At 46.4% G+C, this 25,553-nt stretch overlaps 1 protein-coding gene across 1 annotated transcript in view; it reads left to right on the forward strand.

Annotated features, from left to right (window-relative positions):
* The window catches only part of csmd2 (CUB and Sushi multiple domains 2), a 366,715-nt gene that overhangs the window by 160,684 nt on the left and 180,478 nt on the right, over positions 1-25,553 (forward strand). Inside the window, exons 6-7 of the mRNA XM_056298741.1 lie at positions 20,994-21,106; positions 25,347-25,424. Coding sequence (XP_056154716.1) covers positions 20,994-21,106; positions 25,347-25,424 — 191 coding nt within the window. The remainder of the gene's footprint in view (positions 1-20,993; positions 21,107-25,346; positions 25,425-25,553) is intronic.

Genomic DNA, 25,553 nt, shown 5'->3' on the forward strand with positions numbered 1-25,553 from the left:
TGGTGCTTAAAACAAGTGGCCGAATTTGGAAAATTTGGAGTGACCGTAAAATTTGGACTAGCTGTCTTATCAAAGGTGTGGGTCAATGCAAAGCCGTTGTTGTCCACTGAGGGAGAGGGAAGGCTCAAAATCCCCTTTGTTATGCCTCACCCGTAAACTTTTACGGATGTTTTTCTTACATTTATATGTTTTCTCATAAAATGAAGGGCACAGAACCAATAGTGTCAGTTTAGTTGTATATCATATCATTTAAGTTTTACAGCCCATCTATACCTTACGACCACTCTGCCACAAAGAGTAATGGCAGCGTGGCGTGGCTAACTGGATCTGACTGTTTCACCTGATGATATATCGGACTTGGTGAAATTTCCTCCTATAGAAAGCTGGCTGATTTAGAGACAGTCAGTTAATGGCTGTTTCCTGTCGCATCTGTACCCCAGCATGCACCTGCAGAGAACAGAGGCAGTGGATATAGAAATATATATATATATATATATATATATATATATATATATATATATATATATATATATATAATGGCTGAGGTTAGGGGTTAAAGGTCAGTACTGACTCAGCCGATGGTGGATGGAGAGACCTCTTTTAATTGGATGGTGGTTTTACGGCTAATCAGTCATGGTCATGGGTGATGTATGAAAGGCGAAAGTCTCTTCACTCATACACGTGGTTCGTCCTAGAGGTGTTTTATTTCTCCTCTTCTACCTCTGCTCCTTGTGATTGATGACATTAATATTTACCCTCATTTTTCTCCTCCCCGACAATGAGCAAGACAATGAAAGAGAATAAAACTGTAACACATGAAACAATGCCTTAAAAGCTGAATAAAGTATAAAACCATAAAGACTGTATGAAGGCGCATTATCTCCCCCAAAGGGTTTTCGTCTGGAGCCCCAATGGAGTCTAATGGCAGAGGAGATCAGGCTCTATCAGCCAGGGTGAATGTCTCTGCTGCTTTTGTAATGGAGGAACACTTGGCCCACTTCCACTTTGTACAGACAACTTAGACGTTTAATACTCCCTGACTTAAATGGGGTTTAGTGGGATATGTGGAAAGTATATGGCTGGCATGGTGGCCCAGTGGTTAGCACTGTTGTCTCACAGCAATAAAGTCCTGGGTTCGAACCCCAGGCCGTCGCAGGTCCTCTCTATATGAAGTTTGCATGTTCTCCCCGTGTCTGCATGGGTTTTCTCCGGGTGCTCCGGTTTCCTCCCACCATCAAAAAGACCATGCATGTTAGAGTTAATACTCCTGTCTGTACCTCTGTCTGAGACAATAGGAAAAAAAGAAATGGAGTTGGTCCCCTGGGGCTGCACGGTGGCTGCCCATTGCTTCCAGTGTGTGTGTGTTGGGTTGGATTAAATGCAGAAGATGAATTCCCCCAGGGGGATTAATATAGTACATCTCTCTTAATGTTGATATCAGGGCTTGCTTTTAACTATGTTTGCGAATTAGGCCTTGCTACCGTATGTTTCAGTTCATGTGGATGTGTGTGAATTTGCGGTTATTTCATATGATAACTGCATATATGTCTTTATAATAGCTGCATGTGCTTTTTGTGTGTTTGCATGTTCAAATTTGCACAAATGCATATTTTTTTTGGGGGGGATCCCCCCCCTCTTTTTCGCCTCAATTGTACTTGGCCAATTACCCCACTCTTCCGAGCCATCCCAGTTGCTGCTCCACCCCCTCTGCCGATCCGGGGAGGTCTGCAGACTACCACATGCCTCCTCTGATACATGTGGAGTCCCCAGCCACTTCCTTTCACCTGACAGTGAGGTGCTTCACCAAGGGGACGTAGCACGTGTGAGGATCACGCTGTTCCCCCTCCCCCCCAAACAGGTGCCTCGACTGACCAGAGGAGGGGCAAGTGCAATGACCAGGACACATACCCACATCCGGCTTCCCACCCACAGGCATGTGCCAATTGTGTCTGTAGGGACACCCGGCCAAGCCGGGGGTAGCACGGGGATTCGAACCGGCGATCCCCGTGTCGGTAGGCAACAGAATAGACTGCCACGAACACAAATGCATCATTACACTTGCCTGTATTTGGGTTTCTGTCTGTGAACACATCAATTCTGTTCCCTAAAATGGACAATAGCAGATATCCCTGTCAGCTTTTGCAGGGAGATGATGGTCAGAGTTATCCTCTCAGTCAGTCAGCAACATGGGGCAGTGATTTAAAAAAAAAATTCATTTCACCATCACTTAGATATGAGACTCGCTGTCAGTCCTCTGCTGTACTCTGACTGTGTCAATCTGATTGTGGCAGGCGATGGCACACTTTTCGCTTGTACATTTGCTGCAACTCCAAATTGGACTCAGCTGCCAACACTAAAGCGTAACCGGCGCGCCCTTCACTGCCATTTCATTTCTCCCTACCCTTTTCCCTTCCTTGGCCCATATTTGGTTTTTTTTTTCCTCTTCTGATCCTTGCATTCGAGAAAGTGGTAGAGCGATAGAGAGAGAGCAACAGTGGCTAAAATTAAACGTGGCAGTTTTCTGTGTACCCACATATTATCTCAGTGGTAGGTAGGGTACGAAGTGGAGGCGGGCGGAGGAGTAAGATGAGGAGGGAGGGATTATAGCAGAAGTCATGGGGAAAGAGAGGGAACAAACATCTTCACCCTCTCTAAAGGATTCTCCTTCTCTCCCACCTCTTCCTCTGATACTGCGTGTTGTTATTTTCTAGTTCATATATTTGGAAAGATCTCTGAACATGTTGCGTTGGAGTGGCTTTGTCAGCAACCCTCTCACTCATGAATAAACAGATAAATAGACAAACAACAACTCCGTGGTAAAAATAAAATGGGGTGGTGAGAGAGAAGGGGAAATGTTTGGCATACAAAGTCATGGTTGTGATTGCGTTCTGGCAGTTGTTGATAAGCTGACTCATTCTCCACACATACAGAGAGCTGCTCATCCCCCTCCTCTCTTTTCCTTCTTCTTCCTTTTGCGTTCCCTTCCTCTCTACCTCCCTCCCTACCTCCCTCTACCAAGTCCCCTGATACAACCCCTCATTTCCCGTCTCAAATCTCAAACCTCATATCCATTGCCACATCCTCCCTGAGATGGTGAGTGAGCAATGAAAAGCCTTGACATCGGACATGAAGTTCAGTATTGAATTGCGAGAGAGAGAGGGGGAGCGAGCAAGAGGAGGAGTGAGAGGGAGGGCAAGCAAGAGAAGGAGAGAGAGAGGGGAGAGAGAGAGAGGGGAGATGGTGAGAGAACGGGAGAGAGAGGAAGAGCGAGAGAGAAGGAGAGAGAGGAGAGGAGAGAGAAAGGAAAGAAAAGGAGTGGGATAAAGAGGAGAGAAGGAGAGTGTGAGAGGAGAGAGAGAGAGAGATACACTTTTTTACTTTTTAAAAAAACTTTAATAGAATGCCACAACTTTACAGCAGCTTTGAAACAGACTCATAGAAACAGACAGAAATAGCATTATCTGAAAACATCAATAAACGTTAATTCATCATTCATCACTGAATAAATGACATCATTATAACACCACTTGTACAAACACAACCATGCTCTTCATTCATTTATGAAATTTAAAATCAATCAAAACTCTGGCTTTTACCAGAGAGATGAACACAGGGACTATTTCCTCACACAGTTTTCCTTCTATCTTGTTCTCTCTGCTGATACGTATTGACGGTTTAGTTTCGCCAGCAGGGAAGTTTAAAAGTTGCCACTTTGTTGCAGTAATTTTCTTTGTATCCTGCTCTGCAAATAAAAGCAGTTTTAGACCACACTTCATTAAAGGAAGTGAACAAGCAATCCAAAACACCAAAAAGTTCCCCAAGTCTTCTGCGGTCTAAAAAGCAATGAAAAACAGTTTCCACCAACCCACAGACAGGACGTTCATTAGAAACAGTGGGATTAATTACAGAGATAAAAGAATTCACTGCAACACCTCTGTGTAATATTCTCCACTGTAAGTCACCTGTTCGCTTGTTTAAAGGCAGTTTATATAGGACTCGCCAATCTGGCTTCACAGTGTTGCTGATGCCAAGTTTTCCCCTCCAAACTGTATCCATTTTATACATATTTACATTTATACATATATATTTTATGAATAGAGAGAGAGCGAGAGAGAGAGAGAGAGAGAAAGAGAGAGAACTTGATGCCACAAGGTAGAGAAGAGTCCTTATGAGATGAAAGAAGGAAGTGACAGGGATGGTAGCTGTCCATCTGCTGTTCATCCAATGTCCTCAACCAGGTCCTCTGATTGGTTCATTAGCATATGTGGGTGGCTGACAAAGATGAGCCTCAGCAATCAGGAAGGGAAAACCACATTTACTGTATAGGTATGGGGACGATATACTACATCCTCAGCACAAACATTTGATGATATGGAAAATATTATTATCATGATAATCATTAGGATATTTAACACCATATTGATATATCTCACAATATCTACTTAGATACCATGTTAAAGAATCCAACTGAGGGGCGTCCAGGTAGCGTGATGGTCTATTCCAGTGTGCGGCTCGTGAGACTTTGTTTTGCACCTCATATAGATCCACTGATAACAATAAGAACATAGCTATTACTTACTTTTATAGGTTCCGTTTGTGTCTTGTTTTAGCACATTGAAGTGAATTATCCAGCAGATGGAAGCATACTGAAGATACGTCAAAGAACGTAGGCTACGTAACAGCGTGGGATCATGGGTATACATATAGCCTATGTGTGTAGCTTTGTATTTGTGAAATGTTTTGCAAGCTTTGTGGCTCTTTGAGGAATAGTCTTACTCATAAGTGGCTTGCCTAAGAAAATTAGTGAGTACCACTGGTCTTTTCCGTTGCCTACCAACACGGGGATCTGCGGTTCAAATCCTTGTGTTACCTCCGGCTTGGTCGGGTGTCCCTACAGACCCAATTGGCCATGTCTGCGGGCGGGAAGCCGGATGTGAGTGTGTCATGGTCATTGCCCTGGTGCCTCCTTCAAAGCACCTGTTCAGGGGTGAGGTGAAACTGGGGGGAATAGCGTGATCCTTCCACGTGCTATGTCCCCCTGGCGAAACTCCTTACTGTCAGGTGAAAATAAGCGGCTGGTGACTCCACATGTATGGGAGGAGGCATGTGGTAGTCTGCAGCCCTCCCCGGATTGGCAGAAGGGGTGGAGCAGCAACCGGGACGGCTCAGAAGAGTGGAGTAATTGCCTGGATACAATTGGGAAGAAAAAGCCCCCCACCCCCCCAAAAAAAAGGAATCCAGTCGATGTTCATCACGTTGAACTTTTCAGTAATGTAAAGTATACCATATAAATGATACCAAGTATAAAGAATATCAAACCAAAACTAGCTTTTTAAATAATGCTCTCTCATATATTTCAAAACTCATTTTTTGAGAAATGTTTAATAGATTCTAGTTGTCATTAATTTACACAAAATTGTGTGTCACCATATCAGAATCAGAGTCCACCTTATAGGCCAAGTGTGCCTTTTAACACAAGGAAATTGACTCCGGTACACAGCAGCTTCTAGCACTTACAGACATTACTCACACAAAAAAAACCCAAAACAAACAAAAGGAAGAAGAAAAAAAAAACAAGAAATAAATGGAAGAACAACAGGACATTGGAGGCAAGCACGTATGCACAACAGGTATGTCGCTACAATAAAGAGTTTTGTTATGGTTGAGTAATCAACAGCCTATGCCCATATATTATACCATATGACAGTATCTGCATTTCATTCTGATAAAAAACCAGGCACCAGATGATGATATTGAATTACTGCCCAGCCCTTCTTAGCACTAACCCGATTTTCTGGGTTAGTGCTAAGGACACTAACCCGGTAGAGGGAAAGAATGGGGAGAAGGAGATAATGGAATAAGATTAAAAGAAGTAATAAAAAGACCAAAGCTAATGGAAAAAGCTAAGAGAAGAAAGGGATGGAGAAGTATTTGGGCGGGGCTGGGGGCTCAGATTGCAGCTGTCCATATGAAAGAACTGCGCTTATCACGCTTGTCAGATCTCGCCGAGGCCAGCGAACTGCAGCACAACAGGTTGAATTCTCATGCATTTGCACGTGCACGCTGGCTAGGCCTTGTGATCGGTGTTGGAAAGTAGCATTTAGATCTGTCATCTGTCTCCCTGTCGTGGCTGTGTTGATTTATCTTGCATATCTGATGGAGTTTTGCACCACGCAGATCTTGAAATTGACATTTTGCAGTACCGACTCTCTCCATTGGCTCCTTTCCCTGTGGGCCTCAGCCGTCTGGTTGGATTTGCATAGGAGCAGGTGGAGTGGATATTACATATATTGTCATACAGCCGTGATGAATTGCAGTGATTTTGTTTTATTTCTCTCGGTCCGACTGAACTGAAGGGAGCGCGGTTCTGTGTAGGTGTTAGTGTAATTTGGTAACTGATTGTTTACATGATTGTGTGACTCAAATGTGTTATCGTCTTGCAGATCAGGTTTTACTACCATTGATGCGAGAGACAGTTTATTTTGATCTCTCCAGTTCAGGGAGACTTTTTCTCACTCCGCTGAAATTATGCTTACAAAACAAATGTGTGATGGGTGTGGAACAAGTGTATTGAAGAGCCATTCAAACTGACGGCAGTTGTTAGAGCTAAAATACTAGTTGTATGCTAGATATGCTAGATGATATGATATATGATATGATGTGTGTGGGGAGTCCACAGTAATGTGCAAACACAGAGGTGGTGCAAAAGAAAAGAAAAAGACAGGCTTTCGGGTGGTGTAGCGGTCTATTCCATTGCCTGCCAACATGGGGATCGCCGGTCAGATCCCCTGTTACCTCCGTCTTGGTCGGGCGTCCCTACAGACATAATTGGTCATGTCTATGGGTGGGATGCTGGATGTGGGTATGTGCCCTGGTCGCCGCACTGGTGCCTCCTCTGGTCAGTCGGGACGCCTGTTCGGGGGTGCGGGGGAACTGGGGGGAATAGTGTGATCCTCCCATGTGCTACGTCCCCCCTGGTGAAACTCGTCACTGTCAGGTTAAAAGAAGTGGCTGGCGACTCCACATGTATCGGAGGAGGCATGTGGTAGTCTGCAGCCCTCCCCGGATCGGCAGAGAGGGTGGAGCAGCGACCGGGACGGCTCGTAAAATATGGTAATTGGCCAAATACAGGGCGGTACGGTGGTGCAGTGATTAGCGACGTTGCCTCACAGTAAGGAGGTCCTCGGTTTGAGCCCCGAGGTAGTCCAACCTTGGGGGTCGTCCCGGGTCGTCCTCTGTGTGGAGTTTGCATGCTTTCCCCGTGTCTGCGCGGCTTTCCTCTGGGTGCACCGGTTTCCTCCCACCGTCCAAAGGCATGCATGTCGGATGAATCGGCTGTACTAAATTGTCCCTAGGTGTCAATGTGTGTGTGTGTGTGTGTGTGTGTGTGTGTGTGTGTGTGTGTGTGTGTGTGTGTGTGTGTGTGTGTGTGTGTGTGTGTGTGTGTGTGTGTGTGTGTGTGTTTTGGCCCTGTGATGGCCTGGCGGCCCGTCCAGGGATTCTCCCCACCTGCTGCCCAATGACTGCTGGGATAGGCTCCAGCATCCCCGTGACCCTGAGAGCAGGATAAGCGGTTTGGATAATGGATGGATGGATGGCCAAGTATAAATGAGGGGGGGGGGGGGGGAAACCAGAAGCGATTAGACCTGAATGAAATTCTCAATGCCTGCATTGCACATGCTCGCCACTCAGAAGTAGATGACACCAGTGCTTTGTGAACCTTAGATGAAATTTTATGCTTGTTATCAATTTGTATATGTTTCCCATTTGTAGTTAATTAGTTTGCTTTATATTTTATGTCAGCCTTTATGCACCGTACCGCCCGTTACTGTTCGGGAGCCGAGGGGCTCGTTGTGGTGGAGTGAAAGTTCTGACTCCGCATTCTGCAGAACTGCCATTTAAAAAATGCACGGGAGCAGATTGTTTGGCAACTGAGTTTAAATGACATTTGGTTTTATGAATGCCAGTAACTAGCTGTTATAAACAGGCCGCTGCTAAATCATGCATGCCTTTTATGGCCACGTGTGCAGCGAGCATAAAAAAACCTGCATATGTTTACTGTTTATCCGAACTCACAGGAGTTATCTGAGGTCAGCATACAAAACTGAAGCATTATCAAAAGGAAAGAAAAGAAAAACTATGACAAATAACTTTTTTGACATGTGGTATCTGTCCAAGTCAAATGTCAAGCACTTTGAGAGTTTTTTTAAAGAAAAAAAAATCCTTAACATCGACAACTATATTAGATGTAGTGTGGCATCCAAAACACGAAACCCTTTACAACAAGATTGATAAATGTGACGGCTGATTTTAAGTAAGTAAATAAATACAATAAGAAGTGGTAATTGTTAAATGCAATGTTGTGCACATACCGAACATCTTTTTGGACGGAGTAACCGCACGCTGCGGCTGTATCCGAGCTTCAGGTGATCTTGCATTTTTGCATTTTCTATTGAGTACACACAAGTAGGCACGCACTAATACAAATACAAATGCGGGTGCATAGAAAACCCTGCAGATAGATGCCTCTTTCTGCCAGCACAACAGTGTAGTTGTTTGTGGGTGTGCTGGTATCAAGAGAATACAGTGTGCAGCCTGTGTGCGTTTGGGGGATTTGACAGTGTTGCCAGGTTCAATATCATTAGCATGGTTTCACCTGTCTCCTCACAGACTGCACCAACCCCGCTCGCTCTGAAAAACAAACGGCTCATAACACAAACATATGGAGAGGTAGCCAGAGAGCCAGCGAGAAAGAGAGAGAGAGAGAGAGAGGAGAGAAAGAGATAAGATTCAGCAATGGACAGAGGACTCTCCAGATGAGACGGGAAGACTTAGGAAGGGAGGGGTAGAGCGAGAGAGAGAGAGAGAGAGAGAGATGGAGTACTGTCCACACAGCTTTGTGGATATTCCTTGTGCACTTCAAAGCTACACCAATACACCCATCCAGATTTCTTTCATGCCTCTCACCTTCTCTCCATGTCACTAACCACCATTCACTATCAACCGTCTTCCAGCTGTCTGCAGTCTGTGACGGTGTGATGGCCTCTCAGTCAGCACCCCTCTTATCGCTCTCATTCTTTTGTCTGCTCTCTCACTCTCGCTCTCTCTCTCTTTCTACCTCTCTCTTTCCATCTCTTTCTACCCCTCTCTCTCTCTCTCTCTCTCTCTCTTTCTACCTCGCTCTCTCGGTCTTGCTCTCTTTCTACCACTCTTGCACTCTTGCTCTCTCTTTCTACCTGTCTCTCTTGCGCTCTCTCTCACTACCTCTCTCTCTCTCTCTCTCTCTCTCTCTCTCTCTCTCTCTCTCTCTCTCTCTCTCTCTCTCACTCTCTCTCTCTCTCTCTCTCTCTCTCTCGCTCTGTCTCCTGCTCCTGCCATGGCTGTGTCCTCCCAGAGAGGGATGATGCGTTGTTGTAATCAGTCCCAGGTTATTATTGCCGTTTGTTTATAGTTGTCTTTTATAGATCTACAGGGATGGTTCAATTACCACTGACGCTTTTAGGAGTGACCTTGGAAATTCATTTGTTTTTCTCCCCCCTAACAATGGATCCAGGGCTGCTGCAGACGATTACAGGGGCAGCCATGGAGAGGCGTGCGTAGCATATTTTGTTAATGTGCTATCGCGTGTTTGTGCAGGCCTGTTTAAACACCATATAGGATGGTTTTGGGATGTGAAGTTTGAGGTCTGCAGGGTGTGACGTTTCTGTTTCCGTTTGAAGGAGAACGTGTGAAAGTAAGCATCTAGTTCCCACAATGCCATTCTTCTCTGTTGCCTCACGCCAGTTCATGGAATAATTTGCTGTGCGTAGTTAATTTTCTTGAATGTGGTGCAAATATTCAGCGATCTCGGCCATTAGGGCTACGGATGGTTTCCATGTCAGCGTCGTGGAACTGCCCATTAGATGTCTCGCCCGTCCTTTTGCTTTGTACTAGGTGACTTTGTTTGTGCCAGCCTTTACTTATTCCTTGAAAGCGATGCCTCCCAGTGACACTGAAATCAATCGCAGAACATGTGTCAGTAAAATCTCCCTGGACTGTGAGGCTGTTTAGCGTCTTTGCTGTCGTTTAAACTCGTAAATCTTGTGATCATCCCAATAAATCACCTACGTGCACGACGATGGGAAGAAAGCTGTTCATGCCCTCGTCTAGAAATGGCTAAGCGCCATGAGCGGGTGTTGGCGTACTTCGTGTCTTCAAAGCTATCAGCTAGTTGTTGAAATATGAAATATGATCATATAAAACGACATATTTAGATTCTTTAATGACCATGCAGCCAGGCTGGTGGAGTCTGCTGCATGTTAAAAACGTGGCTCCGACAGTGACCAACACGGGTACACAACACAACACAGTAAGCTGGACTCATGTTGCACAAGAACTACATAGCCCTAACAATAAATGCAGGACATCACAGGCACAACAGTTCAATGTCAAAACACACACACACGAGAAATAAGTTGTGGATACAGAAGCAAGAGTTAGCAAGAGGGCGTCTGGGTAGCGTAGCAGTCTATTCCATTGTCTACCAACACAGGGATCGCTGGTTTGAATCCCCGTGTTACCTTCGGCTTGGTCGGGTGTCCCCACAGACACAATTGGCTGTGTCTGCAGGTGGGAAGCCTGATGTGGTTATGTGTTCTGGTCGCTGCACTAGCGTCTCCTCTGCTCAGTGGGGGCTCCTGTTCGGGGGGAGGGGGAACTGGGGGGAGTAGTGTGATCCTCCCATGTGCTATGTCCCCCTGGCGAAACTCCTCACTGTCAGATGAAAAGAAGTGGCTGGTGACTCCACATGTATCGGAGGAGGCATGTGGTAGTCTGCAGCCCTCCCCAGATTGGCAGAGGGGGTGGAGCAGTGACCGGGATGGCTCAGAAGGGTGGGGTAATTGACTGGGTGCAATTTGGGAGAAAAAGAAGGGGGAAAAAATCAAAAAAAAAAAAAAGAGAGAAAGTCAGAGTCCGTATCGCAGTGGGGAACGTGTAACTGCCGGATAATAAATCCTATATGGACCCCTCCTTGGTTTGAAGTGAAATCCGTCTGTCAGATTGCTGCCGAGGTCTAAACTGTATTTGTGTCACTCACGGAAAGACGCTGTTTGATGTGTCTGCACACTGGAGAAGAAACTGTGTGTGTCTTCCTACTTGACAGAACTGAAGCGTGGCGTAGTAGCCAAGAAGGTTGCCTCCAACTCTCCCCAAAACCAACGTTTGAATTGGTCGTCCTGAACAAAAGCACTCCCGCCATTACATTCTACAGGGTTTGAAAAAGGACTACGAGGGAAAATTGGAAAGGAAGGGAAGCGTTTGACAATTAACTGGGTGGCAATGCTGAGATATTTGGTTATTTTGCAAGTTTGAATTCATGTATTCCCCTACGCTGTCCATTTTCCCCAGGAGTGAATTGCCTGGTGCACGGAAGAGCATTTGAAGGTAGCTTCAAGCTAGGCTTGAAGAAATTCAAATGAGATGGGGGGGGGGGGAGTGGGTAACAAGAGAAAGAGAGCAAAGATGAAGGCCAAAGTGTTGTTCTTCCCAAAAGGAAATTTCTTTCAATCAGTGTCCATATTATATGTTCTGTGAGAGAGAAAATGAGTTGTGGGAGTAGGAAGAAAGGAATCCCTCAGAAGATTTAACAAGGCGGTCTGATGGGGCCAGAGACCAGCCCATGAATAATGCATAGAGCCTGAAAAGGGAAGAAGAACAGCCACTTTGGCTCTCCCGTTGCAGGGGTCGACAGGGGCAGCGTACATGCGTTGGCTCGGGTGGACCCACACTTTCACTGGCTTGAATGGGTGGTGGTTTGGAATTGCTCCGGAAGGCCCCCCCGTTGCCCTCAGGACCTCGATTCGATGCACCGTAGACTCACAAGACGCAGTTGCCCTGAAGACCTCCTTCAGCACCACAGCCTCGACTTCTTATCTTGATGGTTTATGAGGTTTGTTCGAGGGAGAAGTTAGTCGTGATGAGGGTTCCATGGCGTATGAAAATGGGGGCTTTGGTGGTTCGTTTGAAAACCCTGACGTACGGCTGAACCCAGTCACATCTGAAGGTCACAGCTCAAACCAAATCTCCAGTTCCAGCCCTTTAATGCTGCAGCGCAGGGCTCAAAAGGTTTTCACTGCTGATTAGTTTTATCACTGAAGGACCTGCTACGTGCGTGTATGCGTGAGCGTGCGTGTGTTTTCACGTGGAAGTTTCCGAGCGTTTCTGTGTTTTTGACAGAGAGAAAGAGAGAGTGAATGAGAGTGAGCGAACAAGCATTGATGACTTGGAAATTTGGAAATGCAAATGCTTCATTATGAGTGTGTGCGGGCGCAATTATGTGCAGCCGTGTTAACATGTGCACAGGTGCTTAGACTTGTGCGTGCCCACATGTGTGGATGTGAGTCCTCGGGCTCGGACGGCCTGTGCTATGGTTTTCAAAGCCTCATTAAAATATGCGGAAAGTTTGGGCTTTAAAGTCACGGTGACCTCTGGTCGGCTGCAAGCAACAGGTCGTGCATACTGAGCAGAGCCCTGATTGATCTGCCTAAGTAGCCGCAATTAACAGTGATGCTCTGAGCCAGGATTGGCCGCTTCCACACCACATACAGGAGAACACACACACACTCTCACACACACACACACACACACACACACACACACACACACACACACACACACACACACACACACACACACACACACACACACACACATGAATTCATGTGCGGTCATTAAATGCTGGATCAAAAATGAGTGCAAGCACTGAACAGAGACCCCAAAGTGTTTGATCCTAATGAGGGGTACGTCACCTTTGACATCTAAACTCCATCCATTACTCATTATGCATAGAATCATTTAACACCTTGCCCCCCGAAGAGAAAATTGATGACATAAAATGATGAATAAAAAGCAGGAAAAAAACATCTCCAATCAAGTGGTAAAAGTCACCGAGCTGCCTGATGACAATAGGCTTTGTTAAAATCCTGAAAGGCATTTACAATTTAATGAATCGCCCTTGCTCGTTGGCTCCTCCGTTTCCCTCAGATTTATGGAAAAGGCTGTGACTCTTTCTTGCATGAATCCTCAGTCCTTCTCTTGTTAAATCACCCGAAAGACACAGGTCGGAGCAACAAGGAGTTGGAAAGCCGATGGCAGGTATCTGGAAACAGAGGAGTAATTACCAAAACAATCCACGTAAAAGTTATGTAAGCAGGAAGCCATTAGATAGGCCTTTGATGAATTCTGATAACATGCATTGTACTTTTAAATATAATCACGGTGAGGCGTCCGGGTAGCGTGGCAGTCTATTCCGTTACCTACCAACGCAGGGATCACCAGTTCGAATCCCCATGTTACCTCCGGGTTGGTCGGGCGTCCCTACAGACACGATTGGCCATGTCTGCAGGAGGGAAACTGGATGTTGGTATGTGTCCTGGTCGCTGCAGTAGCGCCTCCTCTGGTTGGTCGGGGCGCCTGTTCAGGGGGGAGAGGGAACTAGGGGGATAGCGTGATCCTCTGATGCGCTACGTCCCCCTGGCGAAACTCCTCACTGTCAGTGGAAAAGAAGTGGCTGGCAACTCCACATGTATCAGAGGAGGTCTGCAGCCCTCCCCGGATCGGCAGAGGGGGTGGAGCAGCGACTGGGACGGCTCGGAAGAGCGGAGTAATTGGCCGGATACAATTGGGGAGAAAAAGGGGGGAAACAAAAATAAAATCACGGTGTTGAAAACTTTGCAGTTTTTCCGAAAGTGATCCCATTCATGGTCTGGTTCACAAGTCGGTCTCCTCAGTGTCCTCAGTGTCCTCGGCCTGGAGCTCCCCATACCCCCATTGGCTACTGCTATAACTTTGCCCTTGCCTAAAATATATTTCCTGGACAACCATCAAAGTCTGACTCAGACCGAGGAGCTGTGGGGCTCGGAAACAGGAACCTGATTTAGTGCTGCACTCTGGAGACAAGTCGGCATAAAATCTAATATGGCCGGCCAGGCACTAGCGAAAAGGTTGTGGGGGAAGAGGAAGTATTGGAGTAGCCACAACACACTTCTGGAGCCCTCCATTAATCTGCTCAGGGCCCCGTCTGTTGTTCCCCAAAATGACTTTCAACTCAGAGCTTTACTCTTTTAAGGGAAAATGAAACGTGGAAGAGAAAGTGAAACAGAGGGGATGCTGGGTAAAGACAAAAAAAAAGGCTGTTCCCTGTGGTCGGTACATCTCCGATTCCGTATTTATGAGTAGGCTAATCCGTAATGGTAAACCCAGAAGTACCCTATCCTCTGCCCCAGCTATCAGATCTCCATGCCGTTGGTTAGCTTGATGGCTGGATGTTAATGAGAGCTGATCTCAGCTCAAATTGCCCTTTAACTCAAAGGGACATTTTCATTTGTGCCCCTGGTGAAAAGGGCAATAGACACATTGTAATTGGACACAGTGATTACCATGGAAACCATGTCTGTGGTGTGTGTGTGTGTGTGTGTGTGTGTGTGTGTGTGTGTGTGTGTGTTTTCTTGTACTTCTATCTTTGTGAGGACCTTTGAGTTTTTGGCGATCAGAATTAAGACGTTTTTGCAAGGTGATGACATTTTGGGCTGTCTTTACTTCATTAAGGGTCTATTTTAGGGTTCGGGTTAGGATTAGGTTAACATGAGGGTAAGGGTTCAGATTAGACATGCAGTTCTGATGGTTAAGGTTAGTGTGAAGGGCTAAGGAATGAGTGTAGTCAACGAGGGCCCTCATAATTAAGTAATTAAGCTCCGTATTGAATAGTCTCTGTGTGGCTTCATGGATGAGCCAAGATTAATCTATTGGGGTTGTATGAGTTGGGCGGCACGGTGGTGCAGTGCTTAGTGCAGTGACCTCACAGCAAGAAGGCCCTGGGTTCGAGCCCCGGGGTCATCCAACCTTGAGGGGTCATCCCAGGTCGTCCTCTGTGTGGAGTTTGAATGTTTTCCCCGTGTCTGCGTGGGTTTCCTCCGGGGGCTCCAGTTTCCTCCCACAGTCCAAAGACATGTAGGTCAGGTGACTCGGCCATACTGAATTGTCCCTGGGTGTGAATGTATCAGCCCTGTGATGGACTGGCGGCCTGTCCAGGGTGTCTCCCCGGCCTGCCGCCCAGTGACTGCTGGGATAGGCTGCAGCATCTCGCCACCCTAAGTAGGATAAGCGGCTTGGATGATGGATGGGTTGTATGAGTTTACTCACATGTACAGTACTACTATAAGATGCGAAAACATGGCGGGCCGCTCTGATGGCCGAGCGGAGTAACCCGCCGTTCTTGCAACCCGCTCGTCATGTGGCTGGGAGGTTCGTATCCCAGACTCGCCGTAACCGGTCATGGCCAGAGCGTCCACGGGTAAGGCATTCATTAGGCAACGCTTACCCGAGGGATAGTGGTTGTAGATCGGTGTAGTGTTCGGGGACTCGTCGTTCTCCAGTGACCCCTCTAGCCCGCCCGGGCACCTGCAGCCAAGCAACCAAAAGCATTCACCCTATGTTTCCTTTGCGGCCTGAGGGTAATGCAATCCATGCGAGGCTTCAGTGTGTAAAATAGCGAGAGCAGCCGACATGGGTTTGAAGGAAGCTGGTGTTACGACTATCTCCTTCCTGTGGAAACGTGAGCCAGGGGAGTTATTCGACAAGAGTTCCGGCCATATGCCATTGGGTTAATCGGGTGGGATAAGGGGGAAAAACTAGAAATAAATTTTTAAAAGATGCGAAAACATGCAGTTATAAGAGTCTTATGCCCAACATTTTATGTACAAACGTTGTGTTGTGTTTATGTAGCTGGTTGAGTTTTATGATTGATAAAACATGGCATCACACTCGCACACTGGATTATTCCACTGGTTGTTTGGATGGGGGCCTTGGTTCAGGGGGCACTTCACCCAGTGCAAGTAGATGGATCAAATTGTTTTATGACATTCAATTTTGCACTTGGGAATTCGAACTGTCTTAGAATACCTCTACAAAGTAACCGCCAGAGGCAAATCTGGCAACTTCTGTGCCTGTTGTACCACTGTAGATGTACCCGGGCCAGATGCTATACAACCCCCCCCCACACACTCACACCACCGCCACCGCTACCCTTCCCTTATCTTGGGCATTCTCTTAAGTGATAAAACATCCCTTGAGGCACACAGGCTCACTCTATCAGCCCCGCGCCCTCCGTCATACAGTAAATCAATGTCACATGACAAGGTTCCACATTTCCTCACCACTTTCATTATGCCACGCTACCCCCGGGTCCAGCTGAAAGTAAGAAGAAAAATGATAATCCAATCAGGTAAATAAATATACTGTGCTCACGTGTTTGGAAAAACAAATAAATAAAAAATGAATGAATAAAAAAAACACGAAAATTGAAAGGACGGCCAGAGAAAAGTAATTTCAGTAAAGGTGGCATGTGTACTACTACATGTGATGGATTTGACACGGGGCGTTCATCTTGTGTCTCAGCTCGCTCGGCATACCCATCCGTTGTGCATTTTCTCCGCCCCAGAGGTGTGTCTCTCAAACCAGGGACATGGACATTCACCTCTGACTCGTGACGGCTCGTAACCATATTTTCGTTTCCGCCCGCTAATGTCAGACGACCTCGGAATCTACGATACGACATCACCAATCTGTGTGGGGCCGTCAGCGCGGTGGAGGGGGGGATTTCAACAGGAAATGGGCAGCGCAACTTTACTTTATTTCCTGGAAAGTCGTTGGGTGAGGGTATGTGTGCCAATGTTGACCTCATGTCTAATAGTAAGTTTCATCAGGTAGAAGACACGTAGACACGTTTACAGATCCAAAATGAAAAAAAAATAGAGTTAGGGTTTTATTACACATTAAAGCTACAATGTGCAATTTTGTACAATGGTGGTGCTTGCTGGCTGCAAATAATATATATTATATGTGTGTGTGTATATGTGTGTGTGTGTGTGTATGTGTGTGTGTGTATATATATATATATATATATATATATACTTTAATTTTTTGATTTTTTTTCCCCCCTTTTTCTCCCCGATTGTACCCTACCTATTACCCCACTCTTCCAAATTGCCCCGGTCGCTGCTCCACTCCCTCTGCCAATCCGGGGAGGGCTGCAGACTACCACATGCCTCCTCCGATACATGTGGAGTCACCAGCCGCTTCTTTTCACTTGACAGTGAGGAGTTTCGCCAGAGGGACGTAGCGCATGGGAGGATCATGCTATTCCCCCCAGTCCCCCCCCAACAGGCGCCCCGACCGACCGGAGGAGGTGCTAGTGCAGCGACCAGGACACATACCCACTTCCCACCCGCAGACACGGCCAATCGTGTCTGTGGGGACGCTCGACCAAGCTGGAGGTAACATGGGGATTCGAACTGGCAACCCCGTGTTGTTAGGCGACGGAATAGATTGCTGCGCCACCCAGACGTCCTCTCTGCAAATGATACTTAAGCAGTGGCATGAAATAACAGAGACGTGGCAGCAGAAAGTCTTTTTTTTTGTCTACTGCCATGTATCAACTGAGTTAATACATTTGTTTATACTGAGCAGAGCAAATTGCACCCACAGGCAGTTCAGTGCACCAAGTAGTTTCCCTGCTATTGGTCTCCAGTGGCCTGGTGCAGCCAGCCACATATCATGCATTTGTCTGGTCTCGTGGTGTTGTCAGTAACAAACAAAGGGCCTTTCCCACACGAAGGAAGGACAAATGCTAATGTGTCTATAGTTTGAAGAGTTTAATACACAGCGGAAAACAAATAGATGCTTTGGCCTTTATTCTTTGCCACTGCAGCCTCGCAATATATTCTGCAAGCACCAAGGAAGTACCCCTCGTTGCAGACCAGCGTCGCCACTGTGCTAAACTTGCATAGTGTAGCTTTAAGGGAGTCGGCTGTGGGACGTGCAGTGAAGGAAAGCTGGATGGAGTTGAGCTTTGACAACACAGCAGCCTGTGCTACGTGTCTCAGGACCATTGTGTCTCGTCGAGAGTTGGCGGTTAAGCTGCATGCCAAGGCCTACTATATTCCGACTTTAAAGGAGTGTGTTGTATAAGCATGACTCAGATATCCAAGAATTCCAGGTTTTCCGTCATAGGGATGGATCGGATTAGATTTAACTGCTCCTTACTCTTAACGCTTTTCACACTTTTCATGCACAACCCCAAACAGAAGTTTGCATTTTAACAAAGGGAGTGGAACTAGAAATGAACGGATTTGATTGGTTGCAGTAATGCCTAGGAACGATGTGTGCGAGAGTCTTGTGTTCTCAGTGAGGCAAGGAGACTCCTTTGACGGCTGTTTGCTGTAATAGTATGTCCGCATGGCTCTCTTTCTCCCTCCAGACAGACCAATGTGAGCAGTTAATCAGCTAAATGCCCCTTAATGTGAGATAATATAGCTCTCTGGTGCTGCTGGCATGTTAACCCTGTTGCAGTGCTTACACAAAGACTTGTTCGGTTTGACAGTCGTGAACTGGCTTTGATGGGCACCTCCGGTGACAGCGGTGGAGCCGGGTGGGGAGGGAGAGGTTTATTTACCACTTCGATGGATGTTGACGCACAAACGGCGCACAAACAGCCGTGTCGTGGCACCCGCCGCCGCTGACGTCGGCATCAAGCCTCACGCGTCCACACAGCCTCCATTTACGCCATTCATCAAACAGCACTCTGGTGGGGTTTGACAGCCTGTTCCACCGCCAAGGAAATGGGGGTCTTGAGAGGGTTGGCTAAAAATTGTTGTCGGTAGAGGTTAGAGGACCGCAGGTAATCCCACTGTTGTATGGATGGGGAGATGGAAACCCGACGCTGAAAGCAGCGGCGGATGACAGGCAAGGTCTTGCCCGGCATTGTGGTTTTGCTCCTTTTTCCCCTCAATCACGCTCCTCCATTTTCTCTGCTGTCTGCTCTCGGGATGGCTGAACAAGCCAAATCACTGACATTTTGATACACCTTCTCTCTCGTGTTCCCTCATTTTCTCACTCACCCCACTCTCTCTCTATCTCTCGCTCTTGCCCCTCCTCTCTCTCTTGCCCCCCCCCCCCCCCCCCCGCTCTCTCTCTCGCTCACTCCCGGCCTCCCTCTCTTTCGCTTTCCTTTTTCTTTTCTTTTCCTCCATCGTTCCCAGTCCCGATTTGCTATCGCCTCCCCTCCATCCCTCGTCCCCCTCTCGCTCTCCATCCCTCTCAGTGTGTCTGGGTTCAGCTTAAGTGATTAGCTGTGCTACTGTAAGGCAGCGGCCCCACTGCGGGGAGAGCTCACTCTATAAACTGAGGGGGCTTTGTCTCCATCAAAATAACAGCTAATTCTGGCTAGACCCAGAAATCCACATGCTTTAGTTGATCCTCGGAGAGCTCTGCGGGGCAGTCTGTAGCAGTTAGATATCTCTGCCAGACACCCTCACCGGGCTAAACGTCTTTTACAGTATTTTTTGTTTGTTTGTTTATTTATTTATTTTTTGGGGTAGGCAGTACCAAACGCTGGTTTTATTCTTTTGCCCCTGGGGTATTGGTGCATACTGAAACAGACATTCCTAGCTTGCAAATGTGTTCTCTAACTTTTGTTTTTTTTCATCTCACTTTTTTCCCCATCTATTATTTATTTCATTTTAGTTTGCACCCGATTGCCTCTTTTTCGCTGCTCTTTTTGTTCTTTGGATGATTGCTACGGCGCTTTAATGAGGACTGGGTGGAGGTCTCCCCTAAAGCACTGCTCCTCTGGAGTGAGGCTGACGGGTACGGCAGAGAGACAGGGCGGACATGGTCAGAGAAATGTAATTTACAGGTGGCAGATTGAAATGTGTGTGTGTGTGTGTGTGTGTGTGTGTTGTGTGTGTGTGTGTGTGAGAGAGAGAGAGAGAGAGAGAGAGAGAGAGAGAGAGAGAGAGAGAGAGAGAGAGAGAGAGAGAGAGAGAGAGAGAGAGAGAGAGAGAGAGAGAGAGAGAGAGAGAGAAAGAGAAATAGCGAGAGGGAAAGAGAGAGAGCATGTGTGTGTGTGAGAGAGAGAGAGAGCATGTGTGCGAGAGAGAGAGCATGTGTGAGAGAGGGAAAGAGAGCATGTTTGTGAGAGGGAAAGACAAGAGAGAGAGCGAGAGAGAGAGAGCATGTGTGTGAGAGAGAGAGGGAGAGAGAGAGAGAGAGAGAGAGAAAGAGAAATAGCGAGAGGGAAAGAGAGAGAGCATGTGTGTGTGTGAGAGAGAGAGAGAGCATGTGTGCGAGAGAGAGAGCATGTGTGAGAGAGGGAAAGAGAGCATGTTTGTGAGAGGGAAAGACAAGAGAGAGAGCGAGAGAGAGAGCATGTGTGTGAGAGAGAGAGGGAAAGAGCGATAAGAGAGAGAGTGTGTGTGTGTGTGCTTGTGTGCGGAGTGTGTTTCTGTTTGTGCCTCAAGATAGAACGTGACGTGTTCTCCAGATGACTGGCTTCAGCCGCTGAAGTGTCTGCTAAGCAGAGACCCTCATTAGCATACGGATCAGGAGGCGCTCAAGTGTTTTTTAAGTTCAATCCATCGACCTTTTGTTCAGATTTTAAAAAAAAATCACTGCTTTCTTTAAACTATTACAGAACCTGTACACATGTGTCCTTGTTGTGGCCCTTTACTATTGGCTGATAGGTTAAGTCTTTATATTGTATTTCCCCTTGGGTACTGTTCACCGGAGCCCACCTAACGGATCTCAATCCCAGTTAGTAATGTACAGTACATGTTTAGTACGACTGTAGTCTTTGGCCTTATGACTGACTGGCTGCTGTATCTAGCTGCCGTTCTCATCCCACAGCAAAAGGTACCCTCCAGCATCTGTATGAGGCGCCGTGGGTTAATCGCTACCTAACCTCAACCCTAAACCTAACCACCACCTAACGTGTACGTCATCAGTATTGATAAATGGGGCTGAAAGTCTCACAGCGGTGTCTGTGAACACCCACCAGGTCTCTTTACACACGCTACTGACGGCATGTTTGCAGCATCGGCATCTCGTTCTCGTCACGATGAGAAGGCGGCGTGTGCTGAGCTCCTTGTTCTACTGTTTCTCTTTCTCTGTCTCTGCAGGTTCACCGGCCCCAACCTCCCCTCTCCCATCATCAGCAGCAAGAACTGGCTCCGCCTGCACTTCACTTCTGATGGCAATCACAAGCTGAGAGGCTTTAGCGCCCAGTACCAAGGTGCGACCCGAGCAGAAACTCAAGTGTTAATGATGTTGTGAAACATGGTCTGTGGCCTTGCCGCTTTACTGTTTCACAGTCCATTTTATATATGGCTAGATATAATATATTTACATTATTATGATTCATGTAGCCATTTACAAAAATGACATCATCGAGCTCATTACTCAACGCAGTGCACTACTTAGCACTCCAGCTGTTGGTTTGAGGCCCCTCGGTGGAGAATAAAATGATGCAGAACTGGTTTTGTACCTGCAGCCATTGCACTACTGCACAAAGCTAGCACGAGATGATGCACATCACCCATGCGCAGCACTTCCTGCTTTTGCGCGTGCGTGTGTGTGTGTGTGTGTGTAAGTACCTTATCATGACCTTCTTAGAAGTTCTTTTACTCTGATACCATTGTCAATACTTGTTTTAATGTATTTTGTGTTGAAGTCTTTTGAATCTGTCACACTGTTATGTCGGTTTTTAACTGGAAAGCTGAGTCCTCTGTCTGCACAACAAATTTACCCTTGGGTACTGATAAAGAAATTTGACCGTTAACCTCAATATTCGAATTACTTCCATTTAGAGAAAGTATACTAAACTGTGGTTTTGTATCAGTGCTGTCTGTGATGGTCGTGGTGACCAAACCATTAAGGTGGTGGGAATTTAAACTTTTTTGGATATTTCATCGTCAATCTAAAAAAAAAAAAGCAGTGATGGGAAAAAAAAGCAAAACATTTTGTTGTTGAATGTTAAAATGCAATGTTATGGGCATCTGGGTGGCATAGTGGTCTATTTCGTCGGTTCGAATCCCCGTGTTACCTCCGGATCGTCGGTTCAAATCCCCGTGTTACCTCCAGCTTGGTCGGGCATCCCTACAGACACAATTGGCCGTGACTGGGGGTGAGAAGCCGGATTTGGGTATGTGTCCTGGTCACTGCACTAGCGCCTCCTCTGGTTGGTCGGAGCGCCTGTTCGGGGGGGCTGAGGGCAATAGCATGATCCTCCAACGCACTACGTCCCCCTGGTGAAACTCCTCACTGTCAGGTGAAAATCAAACGGCTGGTGACTCCCCATGTTTCAGAGGAGGCATGTGGTAGTCTGCAGCCCTCCCCGGATCAGCAGAGGGGGTGGAGCAGCGACCAGGATGGCTCAGAAGAGTGGGGTAATTGGCCAAGTACAATTGGGGAGAAAAAGGAAAAAGTTCCAAAAAAAAAAAAAAACCAAACAAAAAATGCAGGCGTCCGGGTAGTGTAGCGGTCTATTCCGTTGCCTACCAACACTGGGATCGCCGGTTGGAATCCTCGTGTTACCTCCAGCTTGGTCAGGCGTCTCTACAGACACAATTGGCCATGTCTGTGGGTGGGAAGCTGGATGTAGATATGTGCCCTGGTCACCGCACTAGTGCCTCCTCTGGCCGGTCGGGGCACCTGTTTGGGGGGGGGGGTGGAGGGAATAGCGTGATCCTCCCACGTGCTACGTCCCCCTGGCAAAACGCCTCACTGTCAGGTGAAAAGAAGCGGCTGGCGGCTCCACATGTATCGGAGGAGGCATGTGGTAGTCTGCAGCCCTCCCCGGAGCAGCGACCGGGACGGCTCGGAAGACTGGGGTAATTGGCCAAGTACATACAATTGGGGAGAAACCCCCCCCCCCAAAAGTCAATGTTATTACTGAAATTGAAAAGGCAACTTATTGGTATTATTAGTATTATTAGTAGTATTAGTAACATTAGTATTATTAGTACTATTAGTATTATTAGTAACATTAGTATTATTAGTACTATTTGCATTATTAGTAACATTAGTATTATTATTAGTAGTATTATTAGTACTATTTGCATTATTAGTAATATTAGTATTATTAGTATTATTAGTAATATTATTATTATTAGTAGTAATATTAGTAATATTAGTATTATCATGCCTTGTTGCTGAGAAAGTTCGTTCAACCAATCAAAGTTTTTTAGGGAACACCTGCAAATTAAAACACTTTGATAGAAAAAGTTTTTATAGAAGCTGCTATGCTGGATGATAGTGGATGTGTGCATGTCTTGTCTCAGGATCTAAGATTAATATGTTCGTCTTGTAACTTTACAAAAGTTTCATTTTACGTGTAAAATAAATAAATAAATAGATGCTGGCACACATACTGCTTGCACCACGCTGACGTAAACAATCCTCTTCCCTTGCATTCATCCCCAGTTTCAGTTTCATTACTCTCCTGGGGTCAGGGGTCACTGTTGAGTAGGGATGAGCAGGGGAAAGGGATTAGTCCACCCGTCCGCCTGCAAAGGCAAGTGGGGGGGGGGGGGGGGCAATCTATGACTTTCCCTTCCAGTCGTCCGCACCAACTTTCAAATCAGGGAAAGAGAGAAAAGGGAATGAGGAGGGGAAAAAAATAGAAAGAAGTAAATAAGATGGACAGAGTAAGACAAGCGGCCTATAGGATTACAGGTCTAATGTGAGAGTGGTTTTAATTCGATTAACCTTTGACCCTGACCAACCCCACCCGCATCCATTCATATTTCTTTCTTCTTTTTTTTGCAGCCTAACACATAACAAAAACTTTTTGACACTTAACTCAGGCTTTTTTTTTTTTAATCTCGCCGAGAATGTGAAGCCGGTGAATAAATAAAACAGTGATTCATAATGAAACAGAAAAAGGTTCGTTGTCACAAGCAGAGGAGGTAATGAGCTGCGATGCGTGTGTGTGGCTGTGTGAAGGGGAGCACAGATAATGCTGATGGTTTGTTGAAGTCGCTGAATAAATACACATCTAGATGAGCCTCTTATTTTGTGATGATGAGTTCCCTTTCTTTTATTTTTTATGAATAGGCATTTTTTTCTTTGCTTTTTTTTTCTTTCTCCACAATTATCACCAAGCTAGAAAACTTGAGCCTCATCGTGTCAGTGTAAAGTAATGAGCGGTTTTGAACCTCACACGGTTTTATTACACCCGGCCCACTAATCATTGTTATTCTATGCCACCTCCGCTCCGCAAACTAGCAAGGAAATTGAATATTGTTGAACCGTCTCACACCCCTATATAAGTACATAGAAAGCTGCATTTCCGGTATGGCTTAATGAGATACACCGATCAGCCATAACATTAAAACCACTGACATGTAAGTGAATAACATTGATTGTCTTGTTACAATGGCCCCTGTGAAGGGGTGGGATATGTTAGGCAGCAAGTGAACAGTCAGTTCTTGAAGTTGATGTGTTGGAAGCAGGAAAAATGGGCAAGCATAAGGATCTGAGTGACTTTGACAAGGTCAAAATTGTGATGGCTGGATGACTGGGTCAGACAGCAAGCAGGTCTTGTGGGGTGTTCCCGGGTATGCAGTGGTCAGTACCTACCAAAAGTGGTCCAAAGAAGGACAACCGGTGAACCGGCGACAGGGTCATGGGTGTCCAAGGTTCACTGATGTGCGTGGGGAGTGAAGGCTAGCCCGTCTGGTCTGATCCCACAGAAGACCTACTGCAGCTCAAATTGCTGAAAAAGTTAATGCTGGCTATGATTGACAGGTGTCAGAACACAGTGCATTGCAGCTTGCTGTGTATGGGGCTGCGTAGCCACAGACCGGTCAGAGTGCCCATGATGACCCCTGTCCACTGCCAAAAGTGTCTACAATGGCCACAACAGCATCAGAACTGGACCATGAAGCAATGGAAGACGGTGCTCTGATCCAGTATATCACGTTTTCTTTTACATCATGTGGAAGGCCGGGTTTGTGTGCTTCATTTACTTGGAGAAGAGATTGCACCATGATGCACTATGGGTAGAAGGCAACAGTGGAGGCAGTGTGATGCTCTGTGCAACGTTCTGCTGGGAAACCTTGGGTCCTGGCATTCATGTGGATGTTACTTCGACACATACCCCCTACCTAAATATCTTTGCAGACCAGGTACCCTTCTTCACGACAACGGTATTCCCTGATGGCAGTAGCCTCAGGTGGTTTTAATGTTTTGGCTGATCAGTGTATATCCTAGCTTCTTTAGAAGGCTGAACATAGATGGTAGTTTCAATGTCTTATCATTTAAGTAGGAGGCAGTACCAAGTCACCTCCACCTTTGGACACATTAATTTCTAAACTAGAATATATGACAGCATATGCAGTAAGCGTGGATATTACATGTTATATACTGTACCAATTTTTTCACCAATGCTAAAAATGTGTGTGTGTGTGGGGGGGGGGTAGTGTATGCTTCGTCCTTTATCTCATGTGTCTCTTGGTATTTGTCCTCTCCAGTAAAGAAGATGACTGAGCTCAAGTCTCGAGGGGTTAAGATGTTGCCAAGCAAGGACAACCACCACAAGATATCAGTGTGTAAGTAGCAAATATCAGCCCCTGGTCCCCCAAGTTAAACCCCCCTGGTCCCCCAAGTTAAACCGCATGCTTGCAGCTTAAACTCACTGCTTACTTCTCCAGTACAATGGAGGAAAAAAGATTAAACAA

The sequence above is a fragment of the Lampris incognitus genome, chromosome 18 (genome assembly GCF_029633865.1).
Source record: "Lampris incognitus isolate fLamInc1 chromosome 18, fLamInc1.hap2, whole genome shotgun sequence".
NCBI lineage: Eukaryota > Metazoa > Chordata > Actinopteri > Lampriformes > Lampridae > Lampris > Lampris incognitus.